The sequence below is a fragment of the Botryllus schlosseri genome, chromosome 10 (genome assembly GCF_051294905.1).
Source record: "Botryllus schlosseri isolate E-star chromosome 10, Bs_hap1, whole genome shotgun sequence".
Lineage (NCBI taxonomy): Eukaryota > Metazoa > Chordata > Ascidiacea > Stolidobranchia > Styelidae > Botryllus > Botryllus schlosseri.
Genome location: NC_137245.1, coordinates 24,806,273 through 24,824,328, shown reverse-complemented (window position 1 = coordinate 24,824,328; position 18,056 = coordinate 24,806,273). Strand labels below are relative to the sequence as shown.

At 40.1% G+C, this 18,056-nt stretch overlaps 3 protein-coding genes across 4 annotated transcripts; 2 read left to right on the top strand and 1 right to left on the bottom strand.

The window, feature by feature from the left end:
* The first annotated feature begins 433 nt into the window (after positions 1-433).
* Positions 434-4,056, top strand: LOC145448740 (protein phosphatase 1G-like). The gene has a single exon (XM_080327200.1). The coding sequence runs from the start codon at positions 556-558 to the stop codon at positions 2,482-2,484; it is 1,929 nt and encodes a 642-aa protein (XP_080183326.1). The 5' UTR covers positions 434-555; the 3' UTR covers positions 2,485-4,056.
* Positions 4,057-4,101: 45 nt separating this feature from the next.
* Positions 4,102-11,952, top strand: LOC145448741 (menin-like). 2 transcript variants are annotated; one of them, XM_080327201.1, is made up of 10 exons: positions 4,102-4,383; positions 5,268-5,453; positions 6,108-6,192; positions 6,255-6,382; positions 6,444-6,524; positions 7,231-7,400; positions 8,118-8,315; positions 9,106-9,237; positions 9,620-9,763; positions 11,483-11,952. In XM_080327201.1, the coding sequence occupies exons 1-10, from the start codon at positions 4,102-4,104 to the stop codon at positions 11,787-11,789; spliced, it is 1,713 nt and encodes a 570-aa protein (XP_080183327.1). In that variant the 3' UTR covers positions 11,790-11,952. The 2 variants fall into 2 exon arrangements, with proteins under 2 accessions (XP_080183327.1, XP_080183328.1); XM_080327202.1 differs by having other exon boundaries at positions 9,620-9,792; positions 11,483-11,578.
* Positions 11,953-13,620: 1,668 nt separating this feature from the next.
* On the bottom strand, positions 13,621-17,884 carry LOC145448739 (gamma-tubulin complex component 4-like). The gene is made up of 3 exons (XM_080327199.1): positions 16,189-17,884; positions 15,296-15,455; positions 13,621-14,020 (listed from the first exon to the last, which is right to left on the bottom strand). The coding sequence occupies exons 1-3, from the start codon at positions 17,773-17,775 to the stop codon at positions 13,782-13,784; spliced, it is 1,986 nt and encodes a 661-aa protein (XP_080183325.1). The 5' UTR covers positions 17,776-17,884; the 3' UTR covers positions 13,621-13,781.
* Positions 17,885-18,056: the final 172 nt, after the last annotated feature.

Below are 18,056 nucleotides of genomic sequence, written 5' to 3'. Positions count from 1 at the left end.
TCGACCTCAAAGATGTAAACGGGCATCATTCCTAATAATCGCAAATAAAATCAGCAAAACAATATGCTATTGTTTGGCAGCGAAACCATTGTGTCGCCCCACACAATCTACCTTGTGGCTTGTTCAACGTATGAAGTGATGCCAATGGTACTAGAACTCGTTTATGTCGCTACAACTTTTAAGGCTTCTTCGATATTCTCCCCATAACAAGCTAGTGTTCCCTAGGAATTCAATAAATGTTTCCCACAAACACCACACCAAAATTTATAAACGACAAAATTTACGATGCAGACGTGCGGTAACCTTTCTCAGATAAGACTTTCAACTGGGAACACTTTACCCATGAACAGCCGACAAGATAGCGTAATGGTTAAGCGTCCGGCTTCTTGATCGGTAGGTCGTGGGTTCGAAAAGTACACGTAGACCCAATTATTCTTCGTTTAAATTTTTAACTTTTGTACTCAAATATTAGATTTCCTATTCTATTAACAAGATTATTTCAAGCTATAGATTACCGCGCTATTTTGATCCTGAGTCGAAAAATCACTGCTCAGAATGGGAGCGTATCTGTCGAAGCCTGAAACCGAGAAAAAATCCGAAGATTTCAGCGATTCCGAACGTCTTTCCTACGGAGTGTCGCGCATGCAAGGATGGCGTATTTCAATGGAAGACGCTCACAACTGCATCCCGAATTTCAGCAACGATAATTCATTGTTTGGTGTGTTCGACGGACACGGTGGCAGCGAAGTCGCCATGTACTGCGCTCTGCACATATCAGACCTTTTAAAAAATCTCGACTCGTACAAATCCGGAGATTTTGAGTCAGCATTGAAAGAAGCATTCATGGCTCTCGACGAGGAGTTACTAAAACCAAACGTAATCCGTGAATTAAAAGTTTTAGCCGATCGTGACTTGGATGACCCTCCTCCGTCGGAGGAAGACATCAGAAACGCCGAATTGCAGAGGAAAGATGAAGAAGATTGCGAGGAAGACGAGATGGCGATGCTGCACGAAGAAGCGACTATGAGTATCGAAGAATTATTGTCGAGATACGGTAAAATATCAAACGAAACAAGAAAAGCGTTACAAAAAGGGGGAAACAATAAAAATGATGATGGTCAAGAAAAACCGGGGTCTTCCTCAAGTCCTTGTAACGAAGCGGAAACAAAACACACAGACACATCAAAAGATAACGAATCTGATATCAAGCAGTCTAAGATTGAATCAGCACCCAACGTTTCAAGCAGTATCTCGTGCGGACTTCCAGATTCTTCCAAACCAGACACTACAGAAGTATCGTCATCTTCAGAAGTGGAAGCGTCAAACTCAAATCAATCCGCATCAAACGCAGTAACATCGTCACAAGTGACTTCAAGTGACGATACTTTTACGAAATCAGCTTTAAAACCAACATCTCCCGAGCAATCCGATGAAATCAGTTCTTCAGACGGCGATCAAGCGATTAGCTCCACCTTGAAAGTGAAGTCAGGAAAAATTAACCCGAAAGGCAAAGTCGGTAATTTAGGGCTGGCCGATGATTTTGAGTTCGAACCTGATTTATCGGGTTCTGACTCGGAAGAAGACGATGGTTTTGATAGTGATGAAGCCGTAGAAGGAAGCAGTGAGAGTGAAAACGAAGATAGCAGTGAAGATGATAGCGATGAAGACCCAGACAGCGTCCACATCCCGCTACAAACGTTCGCTTCTAACAAGGAAGAACCCGGTAAAGACAGCGGCACTACTGCGGTCGTGTCTTTTGTAAATAATCATGAATTATACGTCGCGAACGCCGGCGATTCCAGATGCGTATTATGCCGTGATGGCAAAGCTATTGACATGTCCGAAGATCACAAGCCGGAAGATGAAATTGAACTCACTAGAATACAGAATGCAGGCGGTCATGTTACTGGCGGTCGCGTTAATGGCGGGTTAAATCTGTCTCGTGCGATCGGAGATCATTGCTACAAACTAAACGATAAGTTTAAACCTGAGCAGCAAGTCATAAGCGCTATGCCCGACGTTAAAAAGATTACGTTGAAAAAAGGGGATCAGTTTATGGTTTTAGCGTGTGACGGTATATGGAATACGTTATCGAGTCAAGATGTTGTGGATTTTGTGTTGGAAAGACTTAAAAGTACAGAATCGGAACAAAAAGTGAAACTATCGTCAATATGCGAAGAGTTGATGACTAAATGTCTCGCGCCTGATACTACAGGAGATGGAACTGGTTGCGATAACATGACTTGTATTATCGTAGAGTTTAATTCGGACTGGTTGGCGAAATCTCCTGCTGTAGAGTCCGATGAAGTGTCTCAAGACACGCCAGTCAACATAAAAACGACAGAGGACGGCTCTGGGGAAGCCGTAAAAAATAATGTCAACGGTAGCAAGACTTTGGAAGTGGCGGGTAAGAATACGAAAAGGCAGTTGGATGCGTCTGATGATTGTGCTAATGATAGCAAAAAACCAAAGCTGATCGAGTAGCTATCGGGAGAACTATGGTATGGTAACCTGTGCTTGACATCTACTGCTATGGCGTTAACGTCAAAGTATGGGGGATGGGTTCGAATCCTGTACAGCATCACGAATGCTAGTTGATGGTGGGACATATTTGAATCGACTTAAAAACAAGACTGTGGCGTTGAAATGTTACGTTTTGGAGCTTTGCAGCGTGTTGGAGCTGTTGTTATGATAGTGGGTATTTTGCACCGTGTTGGGACTGTTGCCGTGCTCGCAGACTTGGAGAACTAGATAATTCTATTTGTCAAATTGAGCGAAGGGCCGATGTTCTAATTTGTGAATTATTGGGGCTTAACTCTTGCATACTTTACCCAATATAGAGCACCGAGTGTTCGGATTTGTTGCGATTGATTGTATATTGCATTGAGTTACAGTTGCAACTGTCTTGCGTCGTTATGTAGAAATATCATAACTTGTAGGCCTACTTATTTTGTGCACGTGCCACTGTAACGCAAACTCATTTCCGTTGAATTCCCCTCAATCTGGCGATCGTTGTAGGAAATCGACCCCACACCGCCACTTGTTGAAAGCGCCTGTCCTATTATATCCTGAATTATTTTGCGTTTTGCCGTGTTTTATCGATGCATTGTCACCGCTGCACGCTTGTAAGTGTTTCACAATCACAGCATGCATTTTTTGAGTTTGTTGCGCGATGCCAACTTCATTGTAGTTAATAAATGCTGACAAATTCAAAATAGGGATTGTTTTGTAGTCACTCATAGGCTATTTATGATGAATTATGCTATTCTACTTGCAAAATTGCTTGGCCTGCTTGGTTTATTTGCGCACCCCAAATCTTTACAGAATGATTGATGATAAATCACTTCTAACCATGGGAATAGTTGTCATTCTGCCCAGCCCTAGAAGCCGGTGAGTGCTGTCTGCACTCACCTGTTAGTATTGGTTAAGTGTTGTCCTGCGTGTCGCTATGTGATTTGCGGTCTTGTCCGATACTTTTCAGGCGAATCTGCATCCATATGATCTCGGAGGCTTTCGAGTTTCCACAAGAGCAATCCCTAGCAATTAATGTTTGCGTTGATGAGTGACTCCATAGGCTGTTTGATTTCTGAATGGGCTCTGAGTCGAAATGTGAAAAAATACAAATATTGCACAAATGTCATTGTAAGCAATGAAGCTGCAGTGTGAGTATTTACTATTGTCTTGAGTGTTGCAAATTGTACCTATCATCAGTCATAAATACTGCCCCATTCCGTCAGACTTGCTGTAAACCCGGCTATTGCTCACGAAAACTTATTAAGGTTTATTTTTACTTACCTGTACTTGTGTCAAAACACGATTCAACTCGCATGGGTCAAGTATTTCATCTCCCCTGTTTGATACGTATCAGATATTAGTTGTGTGCAGTTGTTTTTTTTGCGACTTGCAACTCAAAATACATCTAGTATGCATATCAAATGTTTAGACTTGCAAAATGATGTCTAATTGGTGCTTGAGAACTTACGTTTTCCTCATATATTCGACCGTTTGTTTGTTTTTACATTTACGTTATCATACGATGCTCCTTTGTGCATTAGATATATGTTGAAGTTCACGTTAGGTAACAATGCCGGATGAAAATTCATGAAGAAGAGAGACATATGTCTCAGAGCGAAAATGGATATTGCCAAGGAGGACATGAGTCGATTCCCCATAACGACAACGGATGAGTTTGTGGGTTTATTTGAGAGTCACATTCGCCGGGCTTTGGATGACGAAACAGAGCCAGATTTGGCTTTTTTGTCCATCGTTCTTGGATATTTAGAAAGCAGACTTACATTGACTGAGAGTTCGGATGTCAATTCAAGTAATGCTGACTCAACATTAGGTTCACCTGGTCGTCGATCTCCTAACAACCAACAAAAGGTTAGTAAGGTTTTATCACCTTCTTTTGGATTAATAGATAATCTAGGTTCTTGATTCTATATGGAAAAATGTCCCTCAGTTTGGAAAGCTCTGTGTTTCCAGCCTGCCTGAGATGTTATGATACCTTTCAAATACGTTATTTATCAAGTCACAATTTTGACAAACAGTAATCATTACGGGTGTTTTTGTAGATTGCCAAGATAATTACCAAGCAGGATATAATGCTTATTCGTTGTCGAACTTATCACAATTGCATCATCTTAAATATTATTGTTTCACTTATTCCAATTGAAATATTGTTGCGATGGAATACAATGTAAGAGATCGAACGTCCAAATAATACCTTTAACACAAAATTTCATCGTAAATTATTAAATATAACTACATTAATATTGAAGGTGAATGCGCATCTGCACAACGATGAGTTTTGTGTGGAAAAGTTTAATGATGGTCATTTTATGAAATAATCGATAATATCTGCTACACATGATCAATCAATAACTGCATAAATTGTTGATCTATTCATTAAAAGCATTTTGACTGTCGCTCATCAGTTGGGAATGTCAGAAATGCGGTGAATCAAATTTGAAATGTGAATATTTTGTCTTGGTGGCATTATAATGAACACAAACAACTAGTAGACAGCGTGGTAAAGTAATAATGGTACACAACAAATGCTAACAAGAACATATTCGGTTAAAAATCGACAAAACAACAGCACAGATCGTGTGAACATGATCAATTGTGCATACGCTGCATCTGATGTCAACATTATTTGCATGTTTTGTCTGAAACAGTTGTTTATCAAATTCAAACATACAGCATTTGACTGGCTGCTATGAGAGACGCTGCTTACCTGCGTGCCGTACTTCTTGTTGCTGTAGAATGGCGATGCCAGTGCGTATGAGGAGCACGAGGGAGACGGTGACAGCGATTTTCCTACACTGGAATTTGAAGTTGTGGAAGCCTTGTATCTCAAGTTCTCAATCCTTGTTAAAAGCGTTATTGACAGAACGACGACTGAAAACACAACCAGAAGTGGCACTGCTACCAGGTTTCTTTGTAAAAAGGTGAGATAATCAGTGGATGACTGCCTGCTATGGCTCACGTTGGTGTTGGAAGATCCTAGAGAATTTTTTTGTTGCGCGAAAAATTATCGGGATGACAGATTTCGTGTTGTTGTCGGGAGAGGTCGTTCACACTTTTATTAAGATGCCTTGGAGTCGACTTTATTGTCATATCTTGTGATACGATTGTTGATATACAATGTTCTTTCCAAATCTCTAGTAGTTGCTGACGAGTGTCAGCCAAAAATATCCGAGTTCATCTCAATAAGAATGTAGGCCAACTACTCAATGACAAAATCTGTAAGAGTGTCTTTTGGCCAATATAGAATATAATAAATTCAAATTACCGCGTTTCATTTTTTACCAGACTTTGTCTTTGAAAAATGTCCGTTTATACCAGTAGAAGGCTTGACCCCCTGAGTTTATGAGACGTTTCACGTGAATTTTGAAAGTGTCTAACCGTTCACACTCCAAATTGCTGTGTTAGTTTCGTAATCTATCCCTTATGTTGGCGTTTATGACTCTGTTATATCAAGCCGTCTCTACGCCTTGCTTATCTTTACATCGCAGTTTTGTTATGTATTGTTATTCACAATTGACATGCGAAGATTCTCTCTCCATTGCTGGCAATGGCATAAGATTACGATTTATTTGCAGGTCAGTGATCTGTTGTGGAATCGTTTATACCCTCACTATCACAAAGACAAAGCTCACATTCAATCTCTATTTAGTTTTCTTACAGGTTTGGTCTGAGAGCCCGTCCTTATTTCCATGCTAATGTCACAGCGTACAATTTATTTTCAGGACGGCAACTCGACTGCTTTGGTTTGGCGATAGTTGTTATCGCCGCTTGTCAAATACTTAAATACAGCGACGTGCATTTGGGGATGAGTGAAGATCACGCGTGGGCGATTCACGGCGATAAAATTATAGTGAGGCGTTAAATGTGATTGTGTTTTTGATTTGGGTGTTATAGTGAATTTTTGTACGCAGGAAATGACGGAGATTACGTGGCATGGAAAAGGCACGGAAGACAGGAGAGGGTGGTCGCTGAAAAAGACGGATACAGAAAAAGTTGAGATCGGTATTTTTCAAATCTTTTAAAATATTAGTAGTGTTTGCTAGACGCCACCCAATATCAGATTTTTGTGTGGATACCGGCGTTGTAATGACTCGACTCAAGTCAATTTTTGTATTGACTCGACTTGTGCTCGAGTCATTTTGCGTGACCCGAACCAAGTCGTGTGACTCTAGACTAGGATGGTCAAGACTGACAATTCATTTTAACTTCGAAGAATAGTAAAGTGATCCTATTTTCGGGCCAGAATCTGTTGAGACTGCGAGAAATTACGATATTCTGAATGCGAGCCATTCTATATCAAAAAGCAGAGCTGAAAAAAGTGGGTTGAACCAGATATGAACTTAAAACTGAACAGTGAACATAATGACTTGAAATCGGACTCGAGTCAGAACATTATGACTCGGACTCGGCCCTATACTAGCTGACTTGACTCAGCGATGAATTGAAAATGACTCGACTTGACTCGAGTCAAAACTATAAAAGTGAGATTGACTTGTGACTACGCTATCGACTATTTACTGTCTTCACAATTTCAATTTTAAATAGTTCTGTAAGTTGACATTTATCTAGGTATGTAGTATGTCCTATGTCATATCAAATTGTTTGTAATCTTTACATCTCTGGTGAACTACATGGTTATTTGTTATCTGCACTTGGATCGTATTGCAATGTAACAACTGGCAATATCCCGTGTTTCAGAGCTGGATGTACTTGAGCGGTAATGGTATAATGTGCACGAGAATGATGGAAATTGCGTCCATGGTTGTAGCGATCAATCCGTCGATAGACGCACATACTGACAGCGGAACGCTGTGTGTCGTTCAGCACAAGCTCTTGCGACTTATGATGGAGATAGGGGCGTTGGAGAAGTGAGTTATATGCGTTGTTTGGTTTTCTGTCTCTACATTATCACTAGGGCCTAAAAACGATAAATTTTGCTCTAAAAATTTATTTCGACAAATTTTGACTTTTGAAGAAGTAAAGTAGTAGAGTGAATACTATATTCATATTGAAATGAACCCGGATATTCTCGGCTGAACATTGTATTTTATCAATATTCTGTGCTACGATTCTTGATACACCATGTTCCTTCCAATTCTCTGCTAGTTGCTGACGATTACCCCTGACGAGTGTCAGCCAAAAATATTCGGGTTCATTTCAATATTTGGTATTCTATTCGATTATATACTAAAAATTTGTATGTTGAGGTTCTTTATCTCCTGTCCACGCTCTTATTTTAATTTCAATCTAACTTATGATTTTCCTGAAAATATTACATGAGGAATTGTATAGTATGAAGCGGGCCAAGCTTGCTGTACGTACAAACATTTGCCATTCTCGTGGTTTGATATGAAGTGATTCAATGTCCAGTTTTTCGCGAATTTTATAGTTCTAATTCTAGTCGAAGTTGGAAAGAACTGTGTAGCCATTATTCCTATTCTATTCTAATTTAGAAAAGCTGAAAATTTCCTAGTTACCCAACTTCGTCTGACGTCGTAATGAGTGCCTAATACTTTTTTCTGGATCGAATCACACAAATACCAGCACTTAATTTTGCTCAGTGCTTATCGTAACCGGCAATTCAGATATCCTCTCGGATTGAGTTTGCTGGCGGAATTCGATAACTCCGAGGAGTTACACAAGCGATCGGTAAAGTCCGTGGAGAAATACTATGACGGAGGCCACGTTTTGCCGTATTCTCTACAAGGGCAGTTTTACAGCCGAAACGGCAAGCACAAGGAAGCCATATCTTGCTGGGCGAACGCGTCTCAAGTCCTTACAAGGTAACTGGAAGGGAATTTTGCGTCGAGAGCACGTAGTTAGCTATTGTGTCGACGCTTATCGTGTTATTAATTTGTGGTCTTGGTCTGAATGGACTAAATTTAAATGCTGCGCCCCGGGCAGTGGATTTTTATGGTTCTGTATGTGTTATCTAACGATGTACTGTGGAATGTCACTGCTGAATAAGTGATGGTACAATTTTCTAATAATATGATTTAATAATAATATTTAGTTCTGCGATGCATCGATCTTGGCTACATGGCCTGATTATTATGATGATATCTTTGGTAACTGATGTTTATCTATCAAACACTAACTTCTTTATGCGAAAACTAAGTATTTTGGCTTGAACTCTTGGAGTAAATTGTAAATTGCGACTTGAGTATGTAGGCTCCTGTCCTGTACTGAAGAGGCTTTTTACAAACCAAGTATTTTCCAAGTATCAGGACTTTGCTATTCTTTGAAGTTACAATGAAATGTCTGTCTTGGCCATCTTAGTCTCCAGTCATGTGCCTTGGTTCGAGTCACGCGTAATGACTCGAGCACTAGTGAGTCAATACAAAAATTCACTCGAGTCGAGTCATTTTACAAATTTGTTAAAATGACTCGAGTCATCAAAAAATCGTGACTCGAGTCAAGTCATCACGACACTGCGCTCTAACCACCCATGCACGAGATATTGCCCAGCCCTGTTAACAGTCTCTGGATGGGTAAGCGCTCCTGGCGTGGGTCCTGGCAGTTGATATTTTGTGAGTGTTACTCATAATAGACGCGCTGTGTTGTGACTAACAGGTATAACTACACGCGTGAAGACGAAGAAGTCTACCGCGAAATTATGGATATTGCCAAAGAATACATCCCGTTTTGTATCAAGAGCGACCCCTCCATTTGTGAAGACAGGGAATGTTTCCTGGATTTAATACGGTATGTGAGCCGCATAGGCTATAAAGTTGATCAAAGAGAAATATAATTTTGGTCCATTGATCTGCTGGTGATGCCACGATGAAACTGTGGTGTAATTGGGTTGATATGCGTCGTCTGACTAGACTACGTTTTGTGAGAAACGAAAAATGCACAAGGATGGTCATTAATGATGTACTGGAATAGGTTTTCGTCTACTTGCAATGCTACCACTTAACAGTTTTTGAGGCAAAATTATTCACGGAACAATTACTTTTTTACTCCCTTGGAAATTCTGCTTCTACTTCTACTTTGGGTACCAATCGTAACTAATTTGACCCTCTCTAAAAATACTTCATTTTTCCAAAGCTCTGTCCTCAATAGTTGGGTTAATCATTATCCGCAGGTTCTATGACGGCATATGTCTTTGGGAAGAAGACAGCTCCACGCCTGTATTGCATTCGTGGTGGGCCAAGTATTTTACTCACACGTTAGGAAGGTTTCCGGCTGAAGTTCGAAGCACTTTCAAAATTGACGTTTCGGACGACGAGTGAGTTTGTCTCGCTGTTTTGTTGCTTTGTAAGTGACGTCACATTACGTTATCCATAAGTGTTCGATAGAGTGTAGAAAAATTGGAGTAGCCCACATGAGTGATTTTCTCCCGAAATGGAGCGTTAGAGTATCAGTCTTTATGACATTATGTGAATATGGAAATTGTGGAGAGTTCAAATATATACCTTTTGCAAAGAAAATTTTGCTAGTATTGTTACGACAATGCCTAGTTCGTTGCAATTTGTGACAATGCTGCGAGTCGGTTGTGGCTTCACAGATATGTAATTCCAGTCCGATTTGTGGATTTGTACTATGTTTTTTTGGATGATGTGGTATGCTCGGTCAAGGTTTCAGCCTGTTCCAAGGGAAAACGTTTAGAAACTACAATAGTTTTACGCGAAACTAGTAAAAAATATGAATAATTGAATAAGTTATTCATATCAGGGTTGTAACCAAGTCACAAGGTTCCGAGTCACAAGTCAATCTTGCTTTTATAGTTTTGCCTCGAGTCGAGTCATTTTCAATGCACGACCGAGTCCAAGTCAGCTCCTAGAGGGTGGAGTCCGAGTCGTAGTGTTTGATGACAGATATTAGGGTTGTGTGGATGACGTACATATTAGGGTTAGGGGTGATAAAATCCGCGAACTAGCGTCAGAAACACCAACCCTAATATAGTTTATCCCCCAACCCTAACATCCACCATCCTCCTACCCTAATATCTCCCACTCACAACCCTAATATCCATCCCCCACAACCCTAATATCTCCCACTCACAACCATAATATCCCTGCCCCACAACCCATATATCCCTGCCCCACAACCCTAATATCTCCCCCTCGCAACCCTAATATCCCTCCCAAACAACCCTAATATGCCTCCGAAACAACCCTAATATCTCCCACTCACAACCCTAATATCCCTCCCAAACAACCCTAATATCTCCCATTCACAGTCCTAATATCCCTCACCCATAACACTAATATATCCCCCTCACAACAATAATATCGCTCCCCATCAACCCTAATATCTCCCACTCACAACCCTTATATCTCCCACCCAAGACCCTACCTGATATTGGGATACCCTAACCCACTTCCAATTCCATTCCAACTCTCCAATACCATCCCAATACCAACACGAAAATGAATTTATTTTTCCGTTTATAAATTTTGATATCGGTGGGGTATATCAAAGAAGCGCCCTTTTTTCAACTCTGCTCGAGTGATAGGCCTATAGAATGGGTCGCGTTACGATAGAGTAATTTTCCTCAGTCCTAACAGTTCTGGCCCTATTTTTCAAGTATCAAGTATCTAAGGAATAGAAATGAAGGAAATTGGCCTGGTGTAAATGAAGATAGTAGTCGACAAAACACCATGAATTCCACAAACAAATAAACCAACCATTTGGTAACTTTACTATTCTTCGAAGTTACAATGAAATGTCTGTCTTGGCCATCCTAGTCGCGAGTCGTATGACTTGGTTCGAGTCATGCACAATGACTCGCAGAGAATTGAAAAGAGCATTTTGTATCATCAATCAATGCAATCTACTTTCCAATTCTCTACTAGTTGCTGACAATTATTTCCACTGACAAGTGTCAGCTGAAAATATTCGGGTTCATTTCAATGCGCATATATTATTCGATTGCTGCATACTGAAGATTCGTAACTCCAAGAGTATCTTCAAATATGGTCAACATTCCTGTTCATTTTAACAGAGACGAATCAGGATGTAGCAATAGCTCCACGCAAAACGTGAAGCACAGTTTACGCAACGACGACTCTACAATTAATGATTCGTCCGACGCTACCAACACGATATCAACTCTCGGAGTTAGGAGCTCGAAAATGAAAGGTCTCGAAAACCTTCTGGTCGGCAGCAAAAAGTTTAACGCGCACGCAGTCAGTTTGCAGCTCACAGCCCAGTCTCAGGTTCACCTCTCACGGAAAAGGCCCGGTTCAGGCCCGGAAACCACCACGGAGTATTCGGGAAGGATTAAGAAGCCGAAGAAATTTTTTGAATAGTAAATTGTCGCTTTTGATTATCGTTTTGAAATGTCGCCATCTTGATTTTAACCGAAATTTCAGTTTCCTATTTCTTGCACGTTGTTTCCAACTGTTTTTAGTTGTGACGTTTGTTGCACTTCTATATGCTAGTTACATTTCATAAATTTCAGTATCAAATTGATTCTGGTGAATGTGTTTGAAGGGGTTGGTTTCTGCGATACAACAATAGTGTTGCAGAATAAGGTTATCAGTTGGAGAATAGCTTATGACTATGGCGATTATTTTTCCACTTACCAAAAACAGTTGAAGCTTATCGTGTCATGTCAAAATTGTTTGCGAACTACCTGAACTACTTTTATCGTGAATTTTAATCGACCAAGTGTGATAATTTAGGCTGCGATGGTGTGATGCGTGTTCAACACATCTCAAACGGACTTGCATAAACTATACTGGATTCTCAAAATGCACTAGAGCTAGCGACCAGGGTTGTAACCAAGTCACAAGTCGATCTTACTTGTATAGTTTTGACTCTCCGAGTCATGGTGTTCTGACTCGAGTCCAAGTCATCATGTTCATTGTTCAGTTATATCCGGTTCAACCCACATTTTTCAACTATACCGGTACCCAAGTTATATAGCATGGCTCGCATTCATAAGAACGCAATTTTCCCAAGCATTAACAGTTTCTGGCCCTATTTTCCAAGTATCATGACCGATGGACAAAATACCAATAGTGTGGTGACTTCACTTTGAAATACAATGAAATGTCTGTCTTGGCCGTCCTATGGTTTCGAGTCATGCACAATGACTCGAGTTCAAGTCGTGTCAATACAAAGATTGACTCAAGTCGAGCCGTCACAACAGGAATGTAACCAAGTCAATCTCACTTTTATAGTTTTGACTCGAGTCATTTTTAGCTCCCCACCGAGTCCAAGTCATCGAGTCATGATATTATAAGTTGAGTCCAAGTCATTGCGTTGACTGCTCAGTTTCGGGTTAAAATCTTATTAAAACCACTTTTTATAACTCTCTTCGATGATATCTATGAATAGTTCGCATCAAAAATATACTAATTTTGCTAATTTTTCACAGTTTATGGTCGCATTTTCAATCACCAGTACCAATAGGAAAAATACTTACAGTGTGGGTGCTAGACTATTCTTCGAAATTACAATGAAATGTAGGTCTTAGCCGTTTGAGACTCGAGTCGTATGACTTGGTCCGAGTCATGAGCAATAAGCCCATTTACATGGTCAAGTCGTCTTGAAGTGACGTCATGAGACGGCTCGCCAAAATGATCGAGTTTACATGGTCATGTTTATCGCAGCTCAAGTGGTGCACAGCACTTTGGGATTCAGCTCGGGAATATGCTACGTCAGTTGAGATATCCAGAAATACTTCAACACTATTCTAGAATGACCAAATACACCGTGTATATATTCTTTCTGATAGTGAGTTGTGCAAGTTATATTGTGGCTGCACTCGCTTCATAAGTTGTGACGCAGAACAAATAAGACCACGAGCATATTAGAAAAGCAGCATCATGTACTGATAGAGCTTTCATATTCACCCAGTTGAAATACGTGCTGGTTTTGTGAAATATGAACATGAAATGTTGGTATGTTGCTGCAGTCTGGATTCGTTTTTAAGTACCGGTAATGTTCAAGCCTTCTCCAAGCGACTCTGCGGAACGGATTGAAGCCGTCTGCATGTTTCTCTTTTTCAAAAACGAGAGAGTCGGATCAATTGACGAGTCAGCTTCGAAGCTGACCCAAACGGCCATGTAAATGGGCTTAATTCATCACAACCCTGCTAACGACCTTTGAAAGTCCAAAACCAACTATCTTCAATTGTGAATTTTTGTTATATTGGAATTAGTTCGGACTTCCACATCAACATCAGTAAAGGTTTGAGGCCACGCCGCTGTCAGTAACGATGACCGTGGACCAGAAATAGCTGCAAGAATATCACACAACAGAACACCGGGCCCGAAATTTTGATAACAAATTTATTACAGATTCTGCGTGTAATATTTGTTGTAGTCCAGCAGCAGCAAGAACTGCGCCAGATGAGGGTTGCTTTGCTGATTGCATACGGCCGACAGCGTGTGGAACAGTAGCGACGATTGTCTGGCGAATTCTCCGGAAAGCTTTTCCACTCTCTCGCTGATCACTTCTCTCGCCACGACTGTTCCGGACTGAATCGACGCCGTGACCACTTCGCAAAACTGCTGACACACGTTCAATAAATCTGAAAAATTTAGTCAGCCATTACAACAGCTTTACTATGATTTCCTCACTACAATCAAAATCACAGGTGGTCAAGTAGTCAAGTAAGCTACTCAAGTAGAAGTAGCAACAAAAAATCTACTCAAGTACGAGTAGAAGTACTTCTTCCAAAAGCCGCCTAAAACTACTTGAAGTAGAAGTAGAATTGACTGACTTTAAATCTACTCAAGTAAGTAAGTAGTTTTAAAAACAATCTTAATCCGTTTGCATGGACCGTCAAAAGCTGCAAATTGAGCTATGCGGGAGGTGCAGAGAGCTTGATTCATATTGCGCATCCCAGGAGGTATCAATTTTCGACGGAGTAAGCATTATCTTTCGCATTATGGGCTGCAAATTATATTATTGACATGAAAATGCGATACTAACGTTATGGTGAGCCATATTTACTGTGACGATATATTTGATATGAAATGGGCGACAATGCGGTGTGAGCGGAACCAAGCATTCCGGTACCTAAATTATATGCACTGATACTTTCGTTGAATAGTATATTCATATTGAAATGAACCCGAATATTTTCGGCTGACACTCGTCAGGGGTAATCATCAGCAACTAGTAGAGAATTGTATATTGAAGTTCTGTACCTCCAAGAAGCTCTTCTGATACTTTCGTGAAAACATATTTGTCACTCCATAACTACTGTGCGCGAAGCGCAACAAAATGTCTGGGCTTTACTTGACTTTTAGGAATATTAAATGCTGGTACTCCGTGAAAACAGCCCAGAAATTCCTCAAGCTATCTTTCGTATTGGGGGATTAAACTTACTTATACTTGACAAACTGAAAATAGCGAAAAGTAAGAAAGTAGAACACAAAATATTACAAAGTAGAAGTAGAGAAAATGAGATCTACTTGAGTAAGTACCAGAAGAAGAGGAATACTACTTGAGTACTTTTAAAAAGTAGAAGTACTTCGTTACTGCTCACCTCCGATCAAAATACGCCAACCTAGTTTGTACCAACAGAAAGAAATTAGTGTTCCATAGAGAAATACAACATACATGGCCACTTACAGTGGTATAGCGGTGAGTAAGCAGAGGCATTATTTTTACTTTAAGCACTCCATGACAACAGTAAACCTTGTAGTCGCATTATTTCTATTTCAAGGGCTCTATGACAATAGTGTTCTTTGCGAGTCCACAGGCAGAATTAACATTTGCAAAAAACCTACATCGCTTATCTAAAAGTTTACAGCGTGCCACAAGCTTTTAAGTTGACAAGTATTTCTAAATAGCTTACCAATCAAGCTTCTGAACACTGGCGTCGAGAGTATAAAGCATTGTGCCAGCAACGCGGTCAGATATTGGTCGTGCGCGATGATGATCTGATCGAAATCGATGGACGCCGGATCCTTTATGATGCCCAGCAAGTTTGAAAAGTGAGACTCCAAAACATCAGCCTGAAAAAGGATTGGAAGATTGGATCAACTTTGCCGGGACGCGAGAACTAACATGTGAATTAGGGTTGTTCAAAAATAACTTTTTTCTTTCGATTTTCTTAAATTGTTAGGGTGGATAAAAAACGTTGCACTCAAAATTTGGTTAAATTCCAACCGTATAGGCAAAGTAATTAAACTTGAAAAATAAGTTTGATTAAGCAAAGCTATTGGAGTTACAAAATCTTACATTCATTAAAAGAATGCATTTTTTTTCAAATTCAACTGGCAACCAGCTATGAAATTGTAAGGTTGTCTAAAAAAACGATGCATAGCAAATTTGTTTAAATTCCCGCCGGTAGAAGCGAAGTCATTGGGGTTTAAAATTTTGGATTTGAAATAATAGTATTTACGGCGGCTAGTTTTATATTTAACAATTTACAGAATTTCCCACGGAAATTAAATACTATTTCCTTCAAATCCGAAATTTTGTACTCCAGTGAGTTTGCGTCTACTGGTTGGAATTGAGCCAAACTTGCTATGAATTGGTTTTACGGATAACTTTACAAATTGATAGGGTTGCCAGTAAAATTTGAAGATTTTCACTAATAACAGTTTTACAACTTGAATAGCTTCACAAGTTGGTATTGAACAAATTCGGTGTGCAACTTTTTTTTTTACCAAACCCAACAATTTTACCGAATAACCAGTAAAATTTAAGGAAAAAAGTTATTCTAGAACAACGTAATGTGCATACCTGAAGATAGTACTGCAAACTATCAACCATGTGACTCATATGCATCCGCAGAGTCAAATTTGAGATATTTCTTTTCAAATCGAAATCGTCGTTGGGATGAATGACCGAATATTTTGAACAGCTCATCTGCAGAGCCCACAAGCTTTGTAACGCGAGTTGCGTGCGACGTACGTGTAGCAAGAATTTGAAAAGTTTGTTGTACTTAGACAGCACAGACGGCGTGAAGATGATATGCAATGGCCACTTTACATTGAAACTCATTCCTAACATGGACCACGTATCTTCAGACTCCATTATGTGCGTTGCATCTTGTGGGAAATTTGTGGTGCTGTCTTCTGACGGTTTGGATATCGTAAGGCGGAAATTTTGTAACGCAGAATCATCTTCTTCTAACTGTACCTTAACGGCAGAGCGTAAAAACGCTCTGTTTACATCATATTCTGTCATTTTAGACACAACTCTTCCCATAACGTGAGAAACCTCTTCCAAAAATACCATATACAGCTCTCCGAATCCGAGGAGATAAAAATCCTTCAACATAGTAAGATGATGCACGAGATTCGCTTGCACGACGCAGATATCCCATAAATCTTTTGCGACAGTGGATCTGATTTGATCCAGAAGTCCTTGCAATTTTTCTAACGAGAAATTCTCGTCTTTTTGTAAAGATAGGAATTCGGCACGGAATTCTTGCCGTTTCTCCTCAATTCCTTCTCTGTGTTTATCGTGGCGAGGGGCTTGTACGGCTGGCGAATCACTGTTAGTCTGCAGACTCAAAGATTCGACTTGGTGGATATCTTTTTCGAATAAATGCAGCGAGGACCCAACGAATAAGATGATGTCTGCTTCTCTAGACGGGAGATAACTCGGCAGCAGTTCGGCACGTATTTGAAACACATCCATTTGTGAATTAAACGTCGAGAAAGATTGGTCGTTATAGAAGATTGAAGAATCGGACGGAGATGATTCTCTCTTGCAGATAAAGAATTCATTGTGTCTATCGATCAATAGCCCGTGTAGAAGCCATGACGCTAGTTGATTGTAGAACACAATGTGCATTTTTTGTAATATTTTGAACATGGCCTCCTGCACGAGCTTATTTCCAGTTTGAGAAGCCGCAAAAACGGTAGTCAGAATTTGACAGCCATGATTTTTACGGCTTTTTACAGTATTAATCAAGGAATTCAGAGCGGTGAATAGCAAATGGTACGGTTCCACTGATGTTATTACGTGAAGGTAAGTCAGAAAGGGGTCTGATAGAATATCTTTCTCGACATCCAGCAATGTTTGTGTGTACGGTTCTGAAACGACGTCGATTCCATCACAAAAAGCTGATAAATACAGTCCGTGTGAGAGACCGTCTGAATGTTTATCGTCGGCATCGCAGTGTAGAGTTCTCCTATGAGTTTCGATGAACTTTTTGATAGAAATTACGCGCGTGGATAAGTTTAACAGACGGTTGATGGTGGTTTCTTCGGCGGGAGAAATGAAGGGTAAGCCTGGAACGATTTTTACGTTTCCGTCTGAATTCTCTTTAAAGATACTTCCAGGATGGCCGTGTAGCGCGAAAAGTAAGTCGTGAAGCATAACGCGATTCAGAATTAGCAATTTAACAGAAGAAAAACATATCGGGATAAAATTGCTGCTGGAATCTCAAACAAATATCACCGCTGTTGTTGACACGGAATCTGCTGTAGCGAAAATAGGAGAATGGTTGATTGATCGTGCGAAGCAACGAAATTTATGGACCATAAATTATGCTGCGTTTTAAAACTTTGATTTGTTTTACAGTATCAATATAAATTCATGATTGAGTTGAAAATATACTAGGATCCGCATATCCGTTTTCTAAATACAGAATCAATAAT

Excerpts from the sequence above, each read along its gene's own strand:
- LOC145448740 (XM_080327200.1), top strand. The coding sequence starts at position 556 with ATGGGAGCGTATCTGTCGAAGCCTGAAACCGAGAAAAAATCCGAAGAT.
- LOC145448741 (XM_080327201.1), top strand. The coding sequence starts at position 4,102 with ATGAAGAAGAGAGACATATGTCTCAGAGCGAAAATGGATATTGCCAAG. Across the intron at positions 7,401-8,117 it reads GAGATAGGGGCGTTGGAGAA|ATATCCTCTCGGATTGAGTT; the intron begins GTGAGTTATATG and ends CCGGCAATTCAG. Across the intron at positions 9,764-11,482 it reads ATTGACGTTTCGGACGACGA|AGACGAATCAGGATGTAGCA; the intron begins GTGAGTTTGTCT and ends TCATTTTAACAG.
- LOC145448739 (XM_080327199.1), bottom strand. The coding sequence starts at position 17,775 with ATGCTTCACGACTTACTTTTCGCGCTACACGGCCATCCTGGAAGTATC. Across the intron at positions 15,456-16,188 it reads GTTTGCAGTACTATCTTCAG|GCTGATGTTTTGGAGTCTCA; the intron begins GTATGCACATTA and ends ATCCTTTTTCAG. Across the intron at positions 14,021-15,295 it reads AGTGTTCAGAAGCTTGATTG|ATTTATTGAACGTGTGTCAG; the intron begins GTAAGCTATTTA and ends TAAATTTTTCAG.